General features: G+C 52.3%; 3 protein-coding genes across 3 annotated transcripts; all 3 read right to left on the bottom strand.

Annotated features, from left to right (window-relative positions):
- Nucleotides 1–2,961: 2,961 nt before the first annotated feature.
- J4E88_004320 (uncharacterized protein) lies at nucleotides 2,962–8,027 on the bottom strand (the record flags this gene model as incomplete). Its single annotated transcript, XM_049397966.1, has 8 exons — nucleotides 2,962–3,645; nucleotides 3,706–3,858; nucleotides 3,914–4,064; nucleotides 4,118–4,788; nucleotides 4,841–6,300; nucleotides 6,352–7,000; nucleotides 7,053–7,288; nucleotides 7,895–8,027. The coding sequence occupies 8 exons, from the start codon at nucleotides 8,025–8,027 to the stop codon at nucleotides 2,962–2,964; spliced, it is 4,137 nt and encodes a 1,378-aa protein (XP_049256411.1).
- A 1,839-nt stretch (nucleotides 8,028–9,866) lies between these two features.
- On the bottom strand, nucleotides 9,867–13,174 carry J4E88_004319 (uncharacterized protein; the record flags this gene model as incomplete). Its single annotated transcript, XM_049397965.1, has 5 exons — nucleotides 9,867–9,898; nucleotides 9,942–10,273; nucleotides 10,328–10,464; nucleotides 10,662–12,603; nucleotides 12,666–13,174. The coding sequence occupies 5 exons, from the start codon at nucleotides 13,172–13,174 to the stop codon at nucleotides 9,867–9,869; spliced, it is 2,952 nt and encodes a 983-aa protein (XP_049256410.1).
- Nucleotides 13,175–16,629: 3,455 nt separating this feature from the next.
- On the bottom strand, nucleotides 16,630–18,630 carry J4E88_004318 (uncharacterized protein; the record flags this gene model as incomplete). The annotated part of the gene is made up of 1 exon (XM_049397964.1): nucleotides 16,630–18,630. One exon carries the CDS (start codon nucleotides 18,628–18,630, stop codon nucleotides 16,630–16,632), a length of 2,001 nt encoding a protein of 666 aa, XP_049256409.1.
- Nucleotides 18,631–23,594: the final 4,964 nt, after the last annotated feature.

Raw genomic sequence — 23,594 nt, 5'->3', positions numbered from 1 at the left:
CAAGCGTTTGATCGCCGTCCATGTTGCTTTGGCTGCAACGACTGTAGCTTAGCTAGATGGCGGGTCACGAGCCTGCGGCATCCACGACAGTCTCGGGAACTGCCTTGTCCAATAGGGGCACCACAGGCTCGTCGGTCGCAGTCGGTGTACCTGCTCGGCACCATGTAACTGTACTCGACTCACACGCTGGGCCGAGTCTTGAGGAAGACACCACTTTGGCTTCCCACACAGCTCCAATCAGTCGCACTCCCCAATATCGGCTTGCCCTTGGGATGGAGGCGTCATGTGTAGCAGGGCTGGTTGTGTGTGCGGTCGCTATATCCACCAATGACGAAATCGTGAGCCGATAGGACAGCGTCGACGATTGGCCTGGGGCAGGTCGTTTCGTGCTCCGTATCTTCGGCCTGTCATTGACGCGGACAGGATGGTTAGCTGGGAGGAATGATGAGAGCCAAGGCCCATTTGCACACCCCGCTGACACGCGCGCTGGTGGAAGGTGCTGTAGGATGTGGGCGCATCATGGGTGCTTGCTGGCAATGTCGTCATAGGAAGCCCGCCCTAGCGCAAACGCTAGAGGCCGTAAGCGAGCTGTCATTGGCGCAGCCCCCAAGCGGTACCTGGCGACAGTGAAGGCCATGCAGGATGATGTAGGAGCGGTCAAGCATGCAGATGATTTGCCGCCCGGGATATTGAGCATGCTGCACAGCAGCCATTGTTGCAGTGCGTTATACCAGCGGGCAGAACGCTGTGTTGGGCGTTCAGCGCGCGTCGTGGCTTGGGGCCTTTGTCTGAATGCGAGCGCGAGCACGAGTGGCAATGGGCAGAAAGCATGCACTCGGAATCTGCCATCTCACCGCTGCATGCCTGGTCGACGTGAGTGGTTAGGTGTTGGGACAAAAGGGCCGCCTTGCATCTCAAGCGCACGGAGCTGCTCTGCAAACCCCCTCACTGTGTTCGTGGCTCCGCGGGGCCTGGTCATGCAGGGCAAGATCTGTTGGAGCAGCGCCATCCCGCTCAACATCGAGCGTGCAGCCTGCACTATCAAAGTCACTTGAGCGTCAGGCCTCCACTTCGCTGCGTCTGCGTCTGCCGCTACTCTGCGTGTGCAGCTGTCGGCGGGAGTGGTACCCTACTCGAGTGGCCGGTGAATCGAGTGCAGCATCTGACGCCGCGCTGTGCATCGCATCAGCATCAGAACAGCAGGCCAAAAAGAAGTGGACGTGACCCATCCCCAGCGCTATCTGCTGTCGCAAAGGTCGTAGGGTGTCGGCAGCCGCTCGCTCGGCATTTGGACACTGGACCCTGCATTCGCAAGCCATGCCAGATCACCGAAGTTTATTAGCCGTTGTCTGTGAGCATCCTGCGCCCACCTACGCCCACCGCCAAGCCATTTGGGTACTCGATAAGCTCTAGGGTGGATTGTTTTTTATTTCCGAGATCGCACACTAGCTTTGCAATACGAGCAATAGCACAAGGCGTGTGGAGAAGCAAAGCCGGCTCTCCAGACACCTGCGGCTTTGCAGACAATCTATGTGCAACAGCATCCCATAGTTCTGGAGATCTTCAGTAAGCGTTCCCCGCGATCTTCATATGAGCCAGATATGCGGCTCTGCGAGATCGATCAGCAGCGTGTGATTGTCAGGCACACGTGTTGGACACGTTCACGACGAAGCTGCGCAGCACCGAATTGGTTGCGCAAACCATCTCCGCCGAGGCTTGTGTGCAGCTAGTGCTCAACAACCGCTCCATAGCCACGTAGCGCACGAACAAACTCCTGCTAGATCCGGGCAGCAGGTGAACCGAACAGCGCCTAAACCAGCGACAAAAAGCCAGCAGTAAAACCGCAAAACAAATCAGTCGGCGAGGCAGCGAATCAAGTGCGCCCGACACTCTGGTACATTAACCACCAGGTCCATTTTGCTAGCAAAAACACTAGTCACGGGCAGCGGTGCAATTGCGCGCTACAGCCAATGGCAACGTGGTGAGCCAAGAGAGCGCTACGACTCGGCAAGCCGCACTTACGAGTTCTCAACCCGCCCGATGTAACGTTCATCGAAACTGCGGGAGTAACGCGGGCTGTCAGGCTGTCAATCTTGGGGGTGGCTGCGCAAGGCACGTCTGTGCCATAACAAAGTTTGACCTGGAGATTCTGCATGTCCGATTTCTATCGCATGATCTCCAGAAAGTTCCCGCCCTCCTAACGGACAAGGTACATGATCAACACTGTCAAGCCAAGGAATTGGGTACGAAAAGCAAACACTTTCCCATTCGAGAGGCACGAGAGACCAGGGACACGAGAATTGTGATGTGGTTCGCAGATCAAAATCTTTTTCTTTCCTAATCTGATTATGCGGCATTACAGCCGTTACTACAGCCCTATCTCCCCTTTATGCGCCCGAAAGGACGCGCAATGCCAATGCTTCTAACTTGCTGGTGGGGTACTTCTGACAGTTGACTCGAGTCGAAATCCACGTTTTCATTCTTTGACCGGCTTCAAGGAGAATCGTCGGACGACCAGGATGTGATCAGATGCACATGATCTCCCCGAGCACGTGCATACTGCATGAGGAAAGCTGCATTCTCCTTTCTGCCAGGACATCGCATGGGTCTTCGCATCTCGGGGCCTGAACGGGTCAGGTTATGCATTGGCATTGAAAGCCCTGCCAATGAAGTGAGGCTGCATGGTCGCCGAGCACCACCAGCATCTAACTTCCTGTCGCTACCCTATGATGCATCCCTATCTTTCAGAAAAGTTTCCGGTACTGTGGTTGAGTGTCTAAGCGTATCTGCATGACTTCTTTCTTGCAGACTGACTTGACCTTTCGAGCAAGTGGTGCAGCTGTGCGCTGTCAATGCTTCGTCTCTAAAAGGAAGGATGGCGCGGGTGTCTTCCCGACATGTCGAGGCTCTATCGATGTTGAAATGACGGTGGTCGTGATGGAGCATTCGTCTCTGAGCATTTCATCGAGTGACGTGCTCAACGACCGTCCGTTCACTGTCATGGAGGCGCGAATTTGAAAGCCCCGGTCGTGCCAAGGTAGCCTGTCTCGCGTTGCTCATACTATGAGCATTGTTTGCCCTGTTTGAGTCGGCCTCGTCCAGAGAACCGGGCTTCTTTGTTGTGAGAGAGTCTGTTTCTTGTTCATGGGCCAGTTTCTCAATGTTTGCCTCGGTCAGAGGCATCGATGGTTCGTTGTGTGGCCCCTGAGAGCTGTTGTGACGGATGAGCTGTGGCCCGACTAACGAAAGCAGTTTTTCGTCGCGCAATTTCGTGTCTCTTTCCTCAGCGTGAATACGCCGCATGGCCCTCTCACCCTCGTTCTCGTTGGACCTTGTGAATGCTGCATCGCTCTGGTAGTGGAGGCGGTCAAGTTCAGCGGTCAATGCCTGCGCCGTTGTTTCAGATTCAACCGACAAGTCTGCCGTTCGCGGGTGATCTTTTGCCCTAGAGCCCACCTTGGAGCTTGGGGTTGCGACGCCATGTCGATCATTGTCGTTTGTGGGTGGCTTGCTTTTTGCCGTCTTTCGCCGGCCTTCGAGTGCCCACTTCACAAGCATCTTCTGATTGTTAGCGGACCCACCAGTTGGCTTGGGGAAACCTACCTTCTCCAGCAGCTTCCCTTTGACTGGCTTGGCGAGATAGTCCTACTGAGTCTTAGCATCTCCTATGTCACGAATCCGAAGATGTGCCTGGTGAAAACTTACATCCATACCACACGATACACACTTCTCCTTGTCGCCCTGAATCGCGCTAGCCGTCATGGCAACGATCGGTACACCTCGAATTTCGGGCATATTGCGCCACGGCGATTCTGTCCTGATTGCGTGGGTAGCGGAGTAACCGTCTCGAATAGGCATCTGCATTTTCTGTCAGCAAGCAACACGTGCAAATTCTCGTACGAAGCTGTCTCACTTGAACGTCCATCAGGATGATATCCGGGCGTGGGTGCGAAGGGCCGAACTCCTGCATTAGATACTCCAAAGCTTCTTGGCCGTTCCACACTGCATTGACCGAGAAGTGAAGTTTCTTGATCGTCTTGAGCGCGATTTGCTGGTTGATGTGACTGGTCGTTCGTTAATCACCTTTTCCATGAGAACATGCTCTAGCGCAACTTACTTGTCTTCGACAACGAGAACATGAATCTCCTGTCTTTCACTGTCGGGAAGGCTCATCAGATGATCCGGAATTGCTGATTTGAGCAACGGGTATGATGAGTTCCCATTAGGAAGTTGCGGTGTCAACGGCGGTGTATGGCCTTCCGAGCTGCCACATGAGACTGACATGTCGCTCTGAAGTCGATCCGGAATTGACTCTAGATGAACCAAGGGTGATTCTCCATCTTGCGAGGGTGCACGAGTAAATGGTATCCAGAAAGTAGCAGTAGTACCCTGCCCCAGCTTCGAGTCCAGCCATATCTGACCTTTCATGAGCTCAACAAGGTTCTTGCTGATGGTTAGACCCAGGCCAGTTCCGCCGAATCGTCGAGCCGTGGACGAATCTGCCTGACTAAAGGGCTGGAATAATCGCTTGCGGACCTCCTCTTCTATACCAATTCCAGTGTCCTCAACGTTGAAGTTGACCGTGACCATATCTTTTGATTCTTGGCTGATGGAGACGGCCAGTCTTACAGTACCCACCGAAGTGAACTTGATGCTGTTGGTTAGCACATTGGTGAGAATTTGCCGTAATCTGCCTGGATCTCCCATTACGCGCAGGTCTGCCCCAACCTCATCTTGTATGGAACTCTGGTAATCCAGACCCTTCCTCTGTGCAGCAAAAGACATCATCTGAGCGGGTCAGTAAGGACAATGAGGTCATACGCTGTAGTCTGCGACATACCTTGTTCACGTCTCGGAGGACGACGCTGAGACTGAACTGCACCTCCTCAACGTCAAGCCGTCCTGACTCAACTTTCGAAAAGTCCAAAATATCGTTGATTACCGTCAAGAGACTGTTGGCGCTTCGATGAATGTTCTCGGCACATTCTTTCTGTTCCTCGTCCAGGTTCATATCGAAGAGGAGTTCAGACATGCCAATTACGCCAGCGATAGGTGTTCGGATCTCGTGTGACATGTTAGCCAAGAACTGCGACTTCATCCGACTTGCTTCTTTCGCTGCCGCTTCGTTGGCCAGGAGCCTCGAATTCTCCTTCTCTTGCTCCTTGAGTTGTTCTTCTCTTTCTCGCAGCTCGGTTATATCCATGGAAACACCGATCACACCATTCACAAAAGTATTGCCGTCGACGCCTGCAGTCCTGGAAGTGCTCATGAGCGGTACTAGACGGGTCCGGTAGTAGCGAGCTTCCGACATGTATCTGCCGTTCACGACCTCAGCTGATTGTTTTCCCTGCAGGATCTCCTGAATAGGTCCATGCCATCGCGCTCGATCATTGCCGCGCAACTCAAAGACATCGAAAACATTTTTTCCAACCAATTTGTCCTTGTTGGTCCGTTCGGTGGCGGCCATATCGCCTTCCAGGACCTTGACCTCATTGTTGCGATCAATAACCCAGAGGACAATTTTCGCGTGCTGGATGACCTGCTGCAATTGCTCTCTTGTTTGACGAGCCTCTTGACGAGCCAAGACAAGATCGTGAATATCGGTGCATGTGCCGAACCACTTGACTATGCGTCCGGAGTCGTCGTAAAAGGGCAAAGCTCGTCCTAACATCCAGCGCCACTCTCCATCATAGCGCTGGCATCTGTATTCTGTGTTGTATTCTTCGCCTGTCTTGAGAGAGTGGAACCAACGTTGAGCAGTTGCTGCCATGTCATCTGGATGGAACGGTAGGCGCCAGCCTTCGCCTATTGATTGATCGACTGTCAACCCTGTGTAGTCATACCACCGTTGAGAGAACCAGTCGTGAAGCCCATCAGGAGTAGTCGTCCATACCATGACCGGCATGAAGTTTGCAATGTACTCAAACTGCTTCTCGTTCTCTTCGATCTGGGCGGCAATTTGCTTGGTATACTCGGTGATATCCTTGAAGATTACTATACCACCAAGGAAATCCCCAGTCTCTTCGTGGAATACAGGCTCGCCGTTGATCTCATACACAATCCGAGTACCCGTGAGCGGATGCCGCATACCGATGCGCCGTCCTCCGACTCTCTCTCGTGTACGGCATACCTCAATAATGGGGAACTCATCGAGGTTCAGAAGGCGCTGGAAATCTTCGGTCCAACAATTGAACTGGCTGAGAAAATCTAGCTGGTCTCCGGGCGCATAGGTAGAATCTTTCGAAAGTAGCCGCAGGAGGGCTTTGTTTGGAATTCCGAAGCTTTGGTCTTTCCACATTGCTGTAAAAGAGTCAGTCGGAGAACCTCAAGTAGGTGTGGAATCATACATACCGTATGCGGGCATGGTAATAGAGTTCAGGATAGCATCCTTGAGTTGTGTTGCCTTTTGGAATATAGAGGCTGAATTTGCAATGTCGGCCTTGCCCCTAGTAGGAGGACCCCGAGGTGGAAATTCTGGCTGCTGTAGAGTAGGCGTAACGGCTTTCGAAGTCGAATTCGAACTGCTTCCCGAACGCCGGCCTGAGGAAGAGCTCGACGAACCCGAACTTCGTGACTTGTCGAGGCGAGCTCCTGTGTTTGTACGAGTGACTATACGACTGGTGGGTGGTGGCGCACTATCAGCAGCTACTGCACTTGTGAAAGTCAGCGTGTAGTATTGGTTATCATCAATGCTCCAGATGGATATGATGCAAGATGCCTGCATTGCATTCTCGTAATCTTTCTTTCTTTCTGACTTTTTCAAAGTGCCGTCGGGATCCAAAGAAAGCGGCGCAATGACCACCTCTACTGATACGTCGCGTACCATTGTTCGCGCAAGGTTTGTACTGCTCAGGCGCGGCAATGGTTTTGTTGACTTGGGTTCTCCTAGAGATGGCATGGTCGCTGCGGTCGGTGTGGTGTGGCCGCTGCCCATATGAGAATCTCCATCTTCGTCTAAGCTGCTTGCTATTGAGTCGTCGATTACGCAATCCAGAAAGCTCTACAAAAGTTAAACAATTGATCCATGGGCAAATGCATGGGCTATAACGAACCTCCCATGTGATCAGAATTGGAGAGCCGTTCTGTAGAATATCTACACCAAGATCACCCATAGTCTTGTCCTGCAACGCTTCCGCTATTGAAAGATCATGATCACCTTCCAAGTCAATACCAAAAAGGCGACCCATGGCCTCGTTTGCAAGCACTACGGTCTTCTGGGCAGATAAGACAAGAACCGGTACTGGCAAGTACTGAAGCGCAGTAAATGCAGCCATGGTGGCTGACGGCTCTGTGAGATGGATTGACATTGAGTCGCTACGAATCGAGCTGGGAGACGCAGATCTGGAGCGAGAGCGCTCTCCCATAGGAAAGTAGCCGCCATCGCCGCTGTCGGTCTCTGTCATCATGATCACGGTGGTGTGGTGGCGCGAGTATTATGGCCGCGTAGGGTTGTGATGCGACTCGTGTATCCGCGAACCGTGGCGACCGCCGAAGATAGAGCCGATTCCGAGCGCCTCAACCAGACCAGTCAACAACATGGAGTAAACGCCGTATCCAGATCATGAGCAGTTTCGTGCGCAGCCGTATTCGAGATCGGGAGAGGGAAGTGCGAGTTTGCAGCGTGGAAAGATGTTGGGCGGTGTTTGTCGACGCGCTTCGGTGATCGCTATACGAGGGGTCGATCGGTAAGTCTAGACCCTGACAGACGCTACCAAGGTAACAACTACCGATGCTGCGAAAAGTGAATCGAGAGAGGCGACAAGCACACGAAGGCACCTCCAGGAAAACGTATGAGTGAAGGTCAGAGATGTCGCGAAGTTCTAGAATCACGCTTCCGGGATGCCGGGTGCTATAGCAATGACGCAAATTTGGCAGGTGAAAGAAGTCGACGCACCTTTGAGACGGCGCGCGTCCGTAGCGGCCATGGGGAATATGCCCGAGCTCTGCCATTCGACGGAACATGGTTGTCGGTTGTTTGGCGCGAGATCCGGGGGGTCGATTCCTTTGGCTGATGCGACGTCGATCATTGTGGGCTGAACACTGTTCGGTTAAGGGTCTCCAGGCTACCTGGGTAGGTACCTGGGTACCTAGGTACTTCCCCGTCTTGCCTGTATCTTGGACTGGGCATTACATCGTGTGTATTGAATATGTCGACGATTTGGCGTGATAATGACCCCCACTAATGTTTATGGTCTTCAGTTGAGGTTGGGCATGGTCGACCGGCGGTCTAGAATGCCGCCTACTGCAAACGCGATTGACAAGCCATGCACGGCAATCGAGAAATTCCCATGATCACGATGCAAATATACCTCTTCCGGGATCACAACATTTTATGCACGTGCGGAACTGGTATTAAACAGACATAGTGAACACAGTCTTCCCGTGCCATTTAACTGGGGCGATGTCCTGTCAAGAAGCCCGAGCTGCTTCCAGATACGCTGTGGTAGGCGTTGCGCTTACATAATCCCGATGATGGTGATGTTGAAGCCCAGGACGACAACTGTCTTTCTGCTAGGCAGCTACATCGACACTTGCGGCTCTCAGCGATACCCTCTTCACACTCCCTAGTGCACGATACAACAGCAAGACTCTGCTCAAAACTTAGAAATGTTCTTCTTCGGGCTCGGCGGGCTGTTTACAGGTATTACATATGAAGTCGCATCTGATAGATTCGCTCGCTAATACGCGCAGTCGCGGTCCTCCTCGTCAACGCCATAGCAATCCTCTCCGAAGACCGCTTCCTCGCACGCAGTACGTTTACCAGGTCCTCATGACCCGCCGCGACCTTTGCGCATCTACGCATCCACTGGCACACGCGAATTACAATTGAGCATCCGACTGACCAGGACGCAGTTGGCTGGACAGCATCTGCAGCAGAACCCGGTTTCGGCGGCCCTCGCGACGATGCCAGTATAAAGGCGCGACTGATCAACCTCGTATCCTCCGTACGGACGCTCATGAGGTGTACGTGTACCCCTCCATCCTCTCCATACCCACGTCCCTTGGAGGGGTGGAAGACAAAGCCAAGACACATTTGCTGACACGATGCAGTACCGTTGATGTTGATCAACACCCTCATGATAATCTATCTACTGGTCCTCGGCTGAGCGCGGCGCATACACGTTACGAACCAAATCCCGACGATTTCGATTAGCATATACACGGCGCAGGAATGGGCGTACGCAAGCGTTTGGCAGTGCACGCTACAAAAGGTTGACTTTATATGATGGAGTTCATGGGGCCAAAGACTGCATTGAAGAGCATCTGATATCCCTGCTTGAAGCGAGCAACTTGAGACAGGACATGAAGGAGAGCATACCCTGATGTGAATGGGTGGGGCTGTTGAACCACAAGATACCTTGCTATTCTTCCGTTTAGTGGGCAGAATGTATCCCACAAATCATTCTGCTTTCAGGCACAACACGAACGTGATCCAGATATTTCTGTTTATTCGACACGCAGTCACACATTAGGAACTGCAAGCTTAAGCATTATGGCGTATAAGTAGACTGGTGAGGTATATGAAGTGAGTGAAAGGAAATGGAGACATTGGGAGACTGTGTGTATTTGCAACAACGAGAAGCAATTGTACAGTCCAAATGTAGTGTACAATCTTGTCATCTACGATCTCCGAGTCCCTAGGGAAGAGTGTAAAACTCGTTTCCAGTCCAAAGAAAAAAACTACCAAGTGATGTACTCGAATACCACTCTGATTTCAGGGTTTCCAGCACAGCGACGGATACACGCAGACATTTCTTTTTCTATGTGCTGAGTCCACACATTTTTATTTTCATTGTCCCGAGCCACGCAGCCATTAATGTCCCAAGAAACGCAGCCATAGATCACAACGCGCTCGAGACCTCTCATTATTTCCAGAGTCCGAAGGGCGGCCAGTGCACTGTTCTGTATTGGATGCCTGTGAATCACCGGGATAGCGGTACTGGGGAACTCGAAAGCTCTTCTGGTGACCCTGAACGTGGTTATAGCGTCTCGTTGCGCGTTACTGAGCTTGTTGATGAATATGCCGATATCCTGAGGCAATATCTGGAAAGCGCAGAGCTTGAAGGGCAGGAGGCGTGTCTCGGCATAAACCTGGCGGCTGACAGTGAGGAGCCGGAGATCCGCAGGGAGGGGTAGGCGGCGTTCAAGATCGGCCTTGAACACCCCTGAGAACTTGGGAATCGTGGTGTCGCAAAATACATAGGCGTAGATTTGGTTGCGGATCTCGCCCGGGAGGCGCAGAAAGGCCGACTCTCGCTGGTTGCGCGCGGCGCTACAGCGATATTAGTTATGATTTGGGCAGCGCGAAAGTTCCGTAATAACTTACATGACGGCTGCTTCTTGAGCAAATCGAGCGTCCATCGTGGTGTTTCGTACCCGTGGGCGCTGTTCAAGCTTGGTGATGAGCAAAACAGAAGGAGCGTCGGGTGTGGTTTCCAAGGTTACGAAAACAGTCGAACCGGGCTAGTGAGAGCAAACAATCCTCTGATGTCATCCACGGATTGCTTTCCAATATCGGAAGGTGCGCCTCTTCTCTCACTTCAAACGACCTTCACCTCTTTAGCCACGGCAGCGCAAAGCTCGACCGTCACTCCCGCCCCAGAGAGCACATGTATCCAAAGCCTCTGTGTATCACTCAAACGGTCGTTTTCACTTTTCACCTCTGCGAACTTGACTTCGCCCTTCTTCCCCTCTTCTTCTGCAACTCGCCAAAGAAACAGATCGGGCACACCGCCACCCCTCTGCCCATACTCTTGCGCCATGACTTTGCACACAGTTGCCAACGCCTCGCCGTCAAAGCAGCGAGCAATCTCAAGCAGATCAACAACGTCGTATGTCCAGTCCAGACCTACAACGCATGTCCGGCGCTCGTGGTGGTCATCGTAGATTCTTTGGATGATGGCGGGTGCGTCACCGTTTGATATCTCATTCAACCTCGCGTTGATCTCGGATATCCGAGAGGGATAGAAGGCGTCGGTATGTAGGTCCAACGGACAGGTCTGGTACGGAGTCTGGAAGACGTTGGGCACATAAGTGAATAGGACGTCGTAGAACAAGTATGCGAAAAGCGTGCGCACGATGCCACCTTCAGCGTGATAGCCTTTCCAACCCTGGTTGCGGTAATGTGAGAGACACATTGCTTCAACAGAGCATTCGCCGTCCTCACGCGGATCAATCCATATTGTCTTTCCACCCCGTCGGCCCGATTTCGCATGTGGTGAGCTATTCCGTCTCGACAGTGAGGGTCTTTCACGTTCGATGCGCGTTCCCTCCATAACAACTTCGACCGGCTTCGTCAAGCGGACATGTGAGAAGTCGTGTTGCAATCGTTTAACAAATTTCAGAGACAATTCAAGTTTGGTGATACGCTTCTGCAAATCATAGTGATAGATAATATGCACAAGGTTATCCTGCAACCCGTCTTCACAGGTCTGCAAAGCAATAAGCTTCCAATGCCTCTTTTGTTTCTCTGCGCTTCTGTTCTCCGCATCGGTCAAGGCGGCCATGTAGTGTTCTTCAAGCAATGCTTTGCGCTGATACCAAGCTCCTCTGCGAGAATGATGGAACAGTCGCTGTTGCAGCAGTTCATTCAAGAGTTCGTGCTCGCGCCTGTGCTCCTTCCGTCGTCTGAGTATGTCAAGTGTCTTGTGGATGATTCGCGTGTATACCCAAGCTGGTGAAAGACGACGAAGATATGACCCTTCGCCGCTGTGATAGACGCTGTCCTCTTTTCGCTGCTCTTCTTGAACAAGCACTTGCCAGCGCGGATATACTTCCTCAAAGGTATCCAAAATTTCTTGATATCCTTTCTCTGTTGGTCTTCCGTTGAACTCCAAGATGGCATCTATGCGGTACTGCGTTCGTATAGAAGCCTCATACTCGAGCAATAGGGACCGAGAGGCGAAGATATTCGCAGATCGAGAGACAATGTACTCTGGAAAGTTCCAACGCGCAATCTTCGCCAAGATGATGGTTGTCAATGACTTCTCGGTCCACTCGGTAGAGCGGTAAAAGACAAGATGCACACGTTCGAAGAGCTTCAAGGTGGCCAGCGAGAGTCGTATACAAGGGCCTGTTTCTTGCATGATCCTCCGTGTGAAGTGCGCATCGCGATTTGCATCATCGGAGAGATCAGCTTCGGGCTCCAGCTCGACATCGGGCGTCTCTGTTCGTGACCTGGATACGGAAGATGCTCGCGACATCTCCGAGTCCGACCGCGTCAATCCAACATGGCCCAGACCGGTCTGTCTCTGACTTGTGCGTCGTAAAGCCTTCAGAAGCTCACCCTTGTTCTTTCCCTTGACCTTGGCATCCTTTGCAAGAGCCTTCAGTTCATCGAGTTTCAGCAAGGATGATGCTTCCTCGAGTGTGCTTATCTCCTCCTCAGATCGATCCGCGAACGTGAATGTGCTGCCCAGTGTTGTGCCTGCTGGTGCCTCTAGTTCGCCCGGATGTGACTCGACTTCGGAGGAGGAGGCCGGCAGGTCGTATGTACGTTGCAGTATTTCGGCTGCTGCGTCAAGGTCTGAGATGTCGCTGTGGTAGCCCAGGTTCTTTATGCGATGCCATGCGGAGGTCTTGCGAAGGAAAAGGCGTACGTATCTAGGAGAGAAGTCGAGGTTAGTATGACTCTACTGCTCATTATACTGGAACTTCCATCTTACAGATACTGCGCTTCGTAGCCTATCTCTCTCCACATCCGAAAGACCTCTGTTTCGGCCTCATCAAAGAGGTGACCTTCCTCGTCCAGCACAGTATCCAGCGCGAGGTTGAATGCGTCGACATAGAGCGAGCTCTTGCCTCGAACCCATGACCGCTTTTCCAAGCGCTCATCTGTCCCGACTGTCTTGCTCTCTTCCTCCGCCTTGTACGCTTCATATGCTTTGATGGCGTCATCGCCTGTGTCGACTTGTGGTAGCGCACTCTCGAGATCTGTCTTGTGTTCTTTCTCTCCCTCCTTGATTATATTGCCATCGATTTCGTCGTCAGAGTCAAGCACTTCGCGCTTCACAGTCTTGCGTGGTGTTGGTGGTGGTTTCTTGGGGCTGTTGCCCGTCTTCTGGCGCTTGACCGGTCGATCTTGCTCGCCATCGAAGTTGGTGGATTTAGGATGCTTGATAAATCGGGTTATCATCTGATTGTGTACGGAAGGGCTCCGAGGATTGAGCGCCATTGCGAGGTCGCAGCAAGCTGCGGAGCGGCGCCTCGAACCAATGCAAGTAGCCCTCGCCACAGGCCAGGGCGACGCGCTGAATCGCGCTGTCACGAGGCACTAACCCCAGTGGAATTTAGCGTGATCGGACCTCTGACGTCATCGCGATGCCCTTTCGATCCTCGAGTGAAGGACCTCCGCCAGGTTCAACGGACCTGAAAGATGCCTAATCGCGGAGAAAAGACATTTACATCAGAATACCTAGGTATACGGTGGTACGTAAGGTGCTTGCATAGGACGTCGGTACTACGTGGAGTAAACCTCTACCCTTTCTACAAACGTCCAACCGCCTTCCTAGGAGGTAGTATAGGTGAAGATACCGCAGCTACAATCGACAGCTCTCGATACTTGCCTAACGCAGTAACGTCTGTTCCAGGTTAAGATGAGTTGTGACAGCAATGTACGTGTGAAATCCCACTCCCTAAAATCTACGGTGGAGAGAACCCATCTATAGAAGGGTATGCACCAAGAAGAATAGCAACGCTAGAGGAGTGGGTGGAGGGTAGAGGGTGAAGGATATCCTACCGCAATCAACGGCTTGCAATATTGCTTGATTGGGTAACGTCTGGCTCGAGATGAGACGAAATTTGATATATCCAACAGACCCGACGAAGCGCGTCAACTAACAACAGTCCTATGAATTGGCATCATCATCTTCCTGCCTGCGCCTCCGGACCTCCACACCGGACTACTCTCGACTGCGCCAACTCCAACCTACTTCCCATCCATTGGTCACTCTGAATCTCTACTTCAGTATCAATCTGTACGCCCATATAGGGTACGCCATGCATTCCCTTCCGACCATTCCCCACTTCCAGATCTTTTCTGTCGTCGCTCCTTTGGATATCCTCTCTTCCCACGAAGGGGTTCTCGCTTCCTAGTACTCTTTGCCCAGATGTATGTATCGAAGTAATGCCAGATTTGATGTCATAGGCGAGCTCAACGTCGTGTGAGCTGAGGTTTGTAAAGGTGCGAACACGGCTCTGGCGTTTGCTTATGGATAGGTTACCGTATCCATGCGAGCTCTGGCCAGGCATCTTTGATCGGCTGGTGGTATAATAGCTTGTGTGTTCACGAAGGAAGCGTATGTGTTCGCGGAGAAGAGGCCAGATGCCGGGGAGATTGGCTACGTAGACGGCGACGGATGCCTCACGGGTATACCACAGCATGTACGTGGGTGAGTATACGTCCGATAGATTATAAACTTTTGTCAGAATTGCTGCGACAATCTTGTCGGTCGTGTCAGTAAGAAGAAATCGTGAGATGACAGGAGGGAGGAACGTACAACAAAGATGCCCATGCTGAATAATATGCCTAGCACGACCTTCTGTTTCAGAGGAAGTGAAAGCGACATGATCATCGGTATCGGCACAGCGATGATGAGGACGTCGCTACTTATGTTGAAAGCTGCCTGTACTATCGCAAAGTGCTCAAGGGTCGTGCATTGCGGATTTGCAGGCGGCACTGCCCAGTATCCTACGAATGGGCGACACGCACTGAAGAAAGTAATCTGGACAGCGAGCCAGCCGATAACGACCCATAGTGCAGCCACTTTGATCCACTTCATGTTCGTTGTTCCGGTCAGCATGCGAGCAAACATGAACAGCATACAGGCTTTCAAGGACCATATAACATTCAGCATACACTACTACGTGTTAGTTGTGCTTCATAGCGTGTTTGCATCTCTCATGGTCTGTTGACTTACTTGCTCGGAAACGACGACGATCTTCGATCCTTTGATTCTCTCATCAATCTCTCCTTGACTGAACGTGGAGAACAGCTCTGGTGGAAAGAGATTACTTCCACCTCCCGTTGCGATTGTGTTCAAGCATACAATCAACCCAGTGTAGAAGGTTGGTACGGCCGTTGCCATGATCCAATCATCTGCTGCAAAGGCGTTTAGGCTTCTGACTCGATGCCATCGCGCATATCTGTAGTTGAGTGTGAGCACGGCGGTATGGTATGGCTCGGGGTCACTAACGTGCGGAGTAAAATCATGACTATGCCGATGCCGTACAATATCCATGACTGCACCGACAATTGCTGCGGAAAGTCGGACATGTCGCTCTCGCCCATGATCGAGAATACGATAGTTTCGCCTGAGAGTCGTTCGGCCAAGGGTATTGTCCACGAGACCTTGTGTAGAGAAAACGAATGCTTGGAGTTATCAGTCGCATTTCCTCCACATGTAATGCTCCATGCTTTGGATTGTTAACAGCTCGATCCAAACATAGTGTCGAGATAAAAGGTTTCGGACTCTTGAAATGAGATGACAGCCGTGGATGATAAAACGGATATACCGCGGGAAGTTTATTGCTTGGCCAAGATAGACATGGTTTCGTTGCACCTATTAACACACCGACATCAGGTCATATTTGGATACGGCCCAAGAGACGGGACGGGTATCCTGAGACTATACCCACAACAAACATCAATAGACATCTCCGCGAAGTTGTAATCGGTATCTTGGAATCCTTCGAGTCTCAATGGCGTGGATAGCATATGGCGATGATCACCATCAAAGTCGACCTAAATAGTTAGCATCCTATGTCAGCCCTTTCATCCTTCCAAGAAATTCCAGTGGGGATGCATGATTGGTGAGACTTGTCGCTGACAGCCAAGCTTGTCCTTGAACGAAGCGCGGGGTGCAACACTCAGCGCGATGGGGTCGACCGGAGGCGTGGGATGTAGGCGCCGTCCGAGGCGGACGCCTCCAGCCGCACGGTAGGTATTGTCTGCATTGGTATCAGACATCGTAAGGATTCACGCGTAAGCGATGCTTGTGATAATCTTACTGACGGCAGGACGAGCGGTGAGTAACAGCCTCAACAACGAGAGAAACACCGTATTGTTGACAGAAACATGTATTCAACACGTATTGCTTCGCCCAGCACACACTCAAAGGCTATTCGAGCCACTCAAGCTGTATGAGCGCAGTAAGTCCGGTAATAATAAGACATGAGCAGTCCTGCCGTGTCTATTTGCGGCAATATCCACACGGAGACGTTGAAGCGTGGAGGCGGGGAGGTGCGCGATAAGGGAAAAAGAAACCACGACGGAATGCGGATGTCACCCGCCAAGCGATCCCTGCCACTGCCAAATCATACATTTCATAAGCTTTTAAAAACCAACCGAGGCTTGATTACAAGGGACCTATCTCAAAAGAAACATATATACATTCTCAAGATAAGGAAATATGCAGGTCCCAACAGAACCCTCCGGCACCATGAAACAGACAGCGGAGAAACCGGAACAGCTCCATAGGAGATCTGCATCCAGGTACCAAGCCACATCATGCAGGGAAGGACCGACCACGTACACCAGACCCAACGTCAAAAAACCGCTGAATGTAAACGCTAAACCGCTCAAAAAGCTCCATGTACAGGGAAGATACAATCCATGAGCGCAACACTCATCTAAAGCGCCCAACTGCCTTTCCTAACGGCGGTTCCACGCCCCCCAGCCATGAATTCATCTTCAGCCATGTGGGGGTGTTGCCTTGCCCATTCCTGGATATAGATGCGTAAGGCGCGCCAGCGCATGCACGTCTCCTCGGTAATCTGGGTGTCCTTCAAATTGCCGTCGTTACCTAGACGAATGTAGCCACGGGATGAGGCAAGGTGATCGTCTTGCCTCAACTCGGAAATGGGAATGTGCGAAATCTTTGAAAGCTCTTCATCGAACGGACGTGCCATTGATGGATAACCGAGTGACAGGTAATTGTACACTTGGGTGACAAAGTTGTCACCGAATTCTTCTTCGATGGACTGCTCGACAGCGAGCTTCTCATCGATGCCCGAGAAGTCTGTTTGCCCAAAAGTGACGCCAGAGCTCGATGCCGGAGGCGTAGGTGGCAAGAGGCTTGTAGAGGGCGTTGGACAAGGCGACATGGGGTTTGGCTTCTCATTGTGGGGTGTGAGTAGACCGGCTGGCCCGCGTGGGGACTTGTCTCCACCGTTGACGCAAAATCCACCCCACAATCCGTGCGTGCTCGAAGCTCGGCTGTTGGCATTGGACCACAATGATGGTGTTGTACTTGTTTGCCTGCCGTTGCCTTTTCCACACCATAAGCTTTCTCCTGTTTCAGACGCGGCCTTGGACTGCTCAGAGAGATAGCACATAGCCGTCCGGACCGCATCGCATCCTTGAGTAGGGTCAAAACGAGATGGCTCCGGTGATGCACATCGCGGGAATTTGATGTCCTGTCCAAGCATGGGAGGTCGGGCTTCTTTGCGCTGACGCTCTAATTCGGGGTCTTTTCGCTCTTTCGCAAACTTCTTGGCCGTAGCAGCATCCAGAAAGCCGGCTGGGTTTCCAAATGGACTGAAAGCAGGCTTGACATACTCCTTCTGCTTCTGCTCCTCTTTACCGGCTTTCTGCTTCTCTTGATACTCACGCATGGCAATTAAATCCCAATTAACCTGCGTGAAGGACGGTTCTCGCTGCGGCTTCGCCTCAGTGACTGATGGCTCTGAGCCTTCTGTATCATGATCCACGTAATGAGCCACGGGTTCGTGGAAGTCGCTGTTCGGGAATGCGGCCAAGGCCTGTTCCCGAAGCTGTTTCTCTGCAGCCTTAGCAGCCAACTCAAGTAGGTAGCCAGCAGAACTGTCGTCAACACTTTCTCGTCGTCGAGTAGCTTCTTTGTACATAAACGAATGGTCTGAAATATAAGGTGGCGACTCGGTCGGCGATGGCGGCGCAGATGCTTCAGACTCGGAAGACTCAATCGGGTCTAAGTCAGGAACACGGAACGAGTGTTGCGAGCAGCTAAAGTACGACCGGCGTCTACACGGTGAGGCGTTGCGTTGTATCTCCAAAAACAAAGGGTTCTGTTTGATATCAAAAGTCGGTGTGTTTGTTGGCGGTGTGGGAGGGATTCCCAGTATCCTTGCTTTCCGGGCACTTATTGCAGAGTCCGGGGTCGCCTCAGTCTTGTCGGACGGTTGTATTGCGGGAGTGTCGTCCCCAGCCTTGCGATGTCTTTGGGCAGTTTCGATCAATTGCGGTCGAAATTTCTTGGTAGGCAGTTTTAGAGAAGCCCTGTACTGGCTACTGTAGCTTGAAGCCGCTTCCATAGGATCCGCTTTGAACTTCCCGGTGGGGGATGTTTGCTCTTCCCAGTCCTTGGCAAACTTCTGACGACTGCTTCGTGTGGTCGTCTCCAAGGGCTCGGGAGCAAAGCGACGGTTGGACTTCTTGGTAGTCTCAACGGGCTCGGGCGCAAACCTACGGCTAGACTTGGAACTTGATTTTGTCGTCTCTATTGGCTGTGGTGCAAACCTCCGTGGCTTCGGCCTCTCGGCCTGCTGTGCCGGAGCTTTGTCCTGCTCTGCCGCAGCCTTGTCCTTGGAGGACGAGACAGTTGTCTCGATGGGCTCGACCTTGAAACGCCTGGGAGGAGCTGCTGACGCCATCTTTAAGTATTTCCAGCACTTGAAGGGGGCTCCCTGATGCTATACTTATACAGGCAATCGGATATATGACTAACGGTGTCTTCGCCAATCGCAAGACTATGCGGTCGCCCGGGTAGACTAGTGGCAGAGGCCTAGTATCTGGGGAGGTGCGGAACCGAAGCGGGGAATATACTCGGAATATTTCGGAGGCATGTAACTGCGTAGGGGCGCTGTTGAGCGTGACAGCGACGTTGCGGACAATGCTCGGTGCAAAAGTAAGCACACGCAAGCCCCGCTGGCGGTATGTTGTGGTGGAAACGCTGGGATGGAGGGTGCAGCCGATGTTGGCTAGTTGGGGGCAGGGAATTGTCTACGGCGGTCGATTCGGAGGCGCGTAGGGCTCAAGGGTACTCGTGTGGTCTTGGAGCATGTCAGTCGCGTGCCATTTTGCTTCTGGCCGTCCCCCAGGCACGGGCTCAACTTACTGGACCCCGTATCGCAGTTCCCACACGGCCAAGGGTTTGTCGAAGTGCGGAAAGCGTCTGAAGGAGAGGTTGCCGAGAAACATGTGAATGGCACAGTGTCTAGTAGCTGGCGCTGGCGTGTGTGGTGCAGGATGACGTATGGTGGAGCGACTGCTAGGGACAGCCCAGAGCTACCGCGGGGGTTTGCGGGTTTGGGGATGCGTGGGCGTGCACTGGTGGTGAGGGCCGTTGGTTATATCCAGGGCGGTCGCGGTCGTGTTCAGTCGTGGGCGCAGCTCGTTGGACGACAGGGTTGAGTTTCCACCGTCTTGTTGAGGTTCGAGAGCTGGTCGTAGCGCCCTAGGACCAGCAAGATCCAGGCACTTAGATGGTCTTATCAATGCGTGCACCGCTATTGACACACGAGATATCCCTCGGACTTGGACTAAATGGGCTGTGGCAGAAAGTTCTAGGGCTCCATGGCTGTCTACCAGCTGCCCGATGACCAGCCTCGTGGGCGGAGCGGTCAATCAGTGGAGTCAGCACTCTGCACCCGACCGCATCTTCGGCACGTTAATTCGTTCCAGGATGCACGGTGCGAACGTGCAGCGGCCGTGTGGGTCTGCGATGAGAACTAGACAATTCCATGTCGAGCATCGGGGATCGACAAATGGCATGCGCTACTCCACGACTCCAGACTCCACGCCCGCTTGCTGATCGAGAATGACTACAGCCTTTGGGGATTTCAGAAAGTCTGACCAGGCCTTTGCCTCGCAGTGAAAGCGATGCGGCATTTTGTGTGGAAATTAATGCTTTATTTACGGAAACCCTAGCCACGTACTTGTCTCCGCTGAGAAGAGCCCACAGAAGGTCATGGCGGCATCGTGTATTCCCGAATGCGGCCGCTGAGGCAGGAATCTTTCCATGTATGCGTAGCCAGCATGGCATAATTTATCACAATCCCACGACACAATTGCAGCATGCACATGCGCCTTCCGTTTGCTGGCGCCGTGCTTAGGTAGCATACTTGGAGTTCCAATCTTACGCTGACCATTCGACGTTACCTGTGAGGAGTGATCGGGCAGGCGCGGGCGATTTCGGGTGGCTTTTGCAGTTGACACATGCAGCATGAACGACGGTTACCGTAACCAAAATTAGAAAAATATACCACAACTCCACTTCGTGAGAGTACTCCTATCTTATTTTTGCTTTGTTCGCCCCGCTACGCCTGTATCGCTTTCCGCTTCACATTGGCCATGCATCAGGCTAAAGACTCACGACCACTTTTCTTTCCACTTATACAACTATTAGATACAGCTACTAACACAGTTCTATCAAACGCCAAAAGAAATACTCCATAGGTCAACTTGCTAAACAACAATGAAATACAATCTGACTATCCGTCCCGAATACTGGAAGATAGGTACCTAGGTAATCTGAATGTCCATTCCGAAAAGCGCGCGCCTGAACTCCTACCACCAACCACCAACCAACAACCAACAAAAGCCTTCCAATCGAATCAAATCCTACCGCCCCAAACTATGGCGCGAGATGTATCCAGAAGCCGGCGCATACCCGTTCCACGACTGTTCCACCAGATACCAGAGGGGCGAGCGATCCGGCACGACAAGGTGACTCGCTGGGTCTCCGCGGCAATGCTCGTACTGGGGGCTGAGACGCAGCGGCGACTGCAGAAAAAAGTACTCAATAGGCAACGGCGTGGCAACCGGCATGCTGTGGGCAACCCAATAAAGAACACCCGGGTCGGGTGATCGGCTTCGAGCGCTGCCGCCGGCAGATGCTACTGGACTGTGGTCGATTGTGGCACACGGTTCGACGACCATGCTGTCTGACATGGCGGCACAGTCTTGGACCAGATCCGTGGGGTCTAGGTCTGAAGAGTGTGTCGTGGTGTCTGCATCTTGGAACATTCTCACATCTTCCTCTTGCGGCATGGGCGTCAAGTATCGCTCCTCGTCCGCGTCAACGGCTGTCTCATCGTCGCTCACTCCACCACCTCCTTCGTCGTCGCTGGCCTTCTCGCACCCTTCTCCGCAGTCGTAGCCACAATTTCTCCAATTGAACTGGGGCGGTCTATCAGACGATGGGCTATCTAGAGCCGGCTGGTGGGAGGGGTTGTTCGGATCATCGTGGTCGTACATCGTGGCGATAATAAGAAGATCGAGCAGTCTTTCCTGGGGGCATGTCAGTTCATCTTGTGTGGTATGGGCTCAAGCACTCAGTACCATCGCTGTCAAAAGCGAGGACGTAGCCGAAGTCGAATCATCGCATACACATAGAGAAGCAGCGCATCTTACCTTGACAGCTCTACGAGAAGGAACAGGGACAGCAAGCAGTGGAAGACAGCTATTCTGTCACAGAATGACAATCGTTCCGGCAAAGGTAATGGTATACACGCTAATAATACAGATCAAGACACTTCTAAACCAACAAACGCTGAAGAAGGGATCGGAAAGAACGACTACCGTACATCCTCCAAAGTCTTTATACACAAAACGTACGAGCGATCATCGGACAGCCAAAATATACGACAGAACAAACGGGACTCACTACCGCCTCCGCGACAGACACGTTGCCCGACCCCAAACCTGAGTCGGTCACCTACCTGGCTCCAACAACCCATCACTGGACCTCCTTCCCCGCATCTATCGCAAGCGACGTCGCATCAGGAATTTGAAGGACCAAAATCCTCCGCTCATCTATTACCGTATTCCGACACCGGCCAGCGTGCTCATAACCACGGGTAGTCGACAGTACCCTCGAGTAACCACGCGACGGAAGGATATCATAGGATACTTCCATGACGAGCTTGGTAACATCCGAAGGTAGCCGGTATGTAGATTGTCCTGCCTGATGACGGCATGGGGACTTTGTTTTGGGGAGAACGCGTCGCGTGTGCGTGTCCGAGATGGGCTCACCGGAGGCCGCCTACATGGGCGTTGGAAGTGGGGTAAAAAGCCACCGGTCAACACCGAAAGCGATTGTAGACCAAGGAGTTGGGTATGACTCTGGTGAGATTGGTCGCTTCGTTTTGGCATGGTGCGGACCTATGTCACTGTGTATGACGGATATTTGGGGTCGCGTTAAGTAGTGTTACCGCCTTTAACCTCGTCGGTCGGGAGATTTTGTTACTGGTGGATGGATTTAGAAAGGAGACATCATTGTTTCATGTTACTTTGGATATTTCCTGATATTCTCTTTCTATCACGGTCATGGTGTAGCGCGCCAATGTATATGCTTCTAAATTGCCGTGCATTCGCCTCCACATGCCGGGTCCTCGATCTAACCATGACTTCTTCTCCCGTCCTTCGATACCCTTCCTCTCCATCCTGCTCATTTGTTATGCCAAAGTAATGTCCGTAACGAATTCCAATCGTCCGACTGAACATAACTGTCAACATGTTAGCGTAATCCCGAATTCTTCCAGCTTCAAAGGACACCCACATATAACTCATACTGCTCCTCAAACTGCTCTGCACAGCCTCAGGATGCCACCTGAAAATATACATAACCATCGCCCAACTCAGACTCGCAAAAACCGGCCATCCGTTCTTCGCCATCGTTCTCCTCATCTCGCCATTACCGAACAGCTCCCATCCACCACCACCTCCTTGGACTCCTTGTCCACTAGCTCCGCCTCCGACCTGTCGTGGTTGTATTGCCAGCTTTGCCAACGCTAACAATACGCGTGCAGCTACGTATATGACGATTTGCTGAGACACGGAATTGTGAATTGTGCGACCGAAGACGGTGTAGCCGCCTAGAAGGCCGGCGAGGAAGGAATCGTAGTGTCGCTCTTTGCCAGTCGGGGACGCGTGTCGGAGGAAGATCATGCAGGATTTGTAGACGAGGGCGAAGAGGCCGAGGTTACGGGCGTGCTGGCGGGTCGCTTTGTAGACGAGCAAGGCTTTCGATCGGAAACTGTTTGGCTTTTGTCAGCACAAATATTCTGTGGTTGTGGAGTAGAGAAGAGGGTTGGTAGTACGGAGAGCACTGCGTACCTTCCAGATCTGAAGAGGAAGATCATTCTGCAACCACGCGTCAGCAATCCATCCCTCCATAAACGCACAATCCTGCGAGAACCTACACAAGCGCATGCGGAAAGCGCACTTTACTTCCGTACACGATGCCATTCCTTACACCTTTTACCAGTGTGAGGATATCGTGGTACTTCGGGTCTAGCACAATCCTGTCGAGCGCAGCCTATTCGAATCATCAGCTCTCGCGCTTCGAAGATGCGACATCCGAGTTTCTGCAACACACCTCAAGGGCGTGTAATCTGTCCATATCGATTGTATGTGTGTGTTATGGCCTGGGTGTTGTGTTCTGTCGTTGCTGGCTTGCGTCCGGCGAAGAAGAGCCTCGGTCCAGCGCGCGCGTTGCGATGACGTTTGCCGCTACCTTTTACGGTCGCAGGAACTCTGAAGGAGAAGATCGAAGGAGTGAAGAGAAGAATGGAAGTACAGTGTACGTATCATGAGGCTGGCATGGGGACGAGAG

The sequence above is a fragment of the Alternaria novae-zelandiae genome, assembly GCF_023758075.1.
Source record: "Alternaria novae-zelandiae strain BMP 2774 chromosome Unknown scaffold_7, whole genome shotgun sequence".
In the NCBI taxonomy this organism is placed as follows: domain Eukaryota; kingdom Fungi; phylum Ascomycota; class Dothideomycetes; order Pleosporales; family Pleosporaceae; genus Alternaria; species Alternaria novae-zelandiae.
This window is presented reverse-complemented; position numbering and strand designations above follow the sequence as displayed.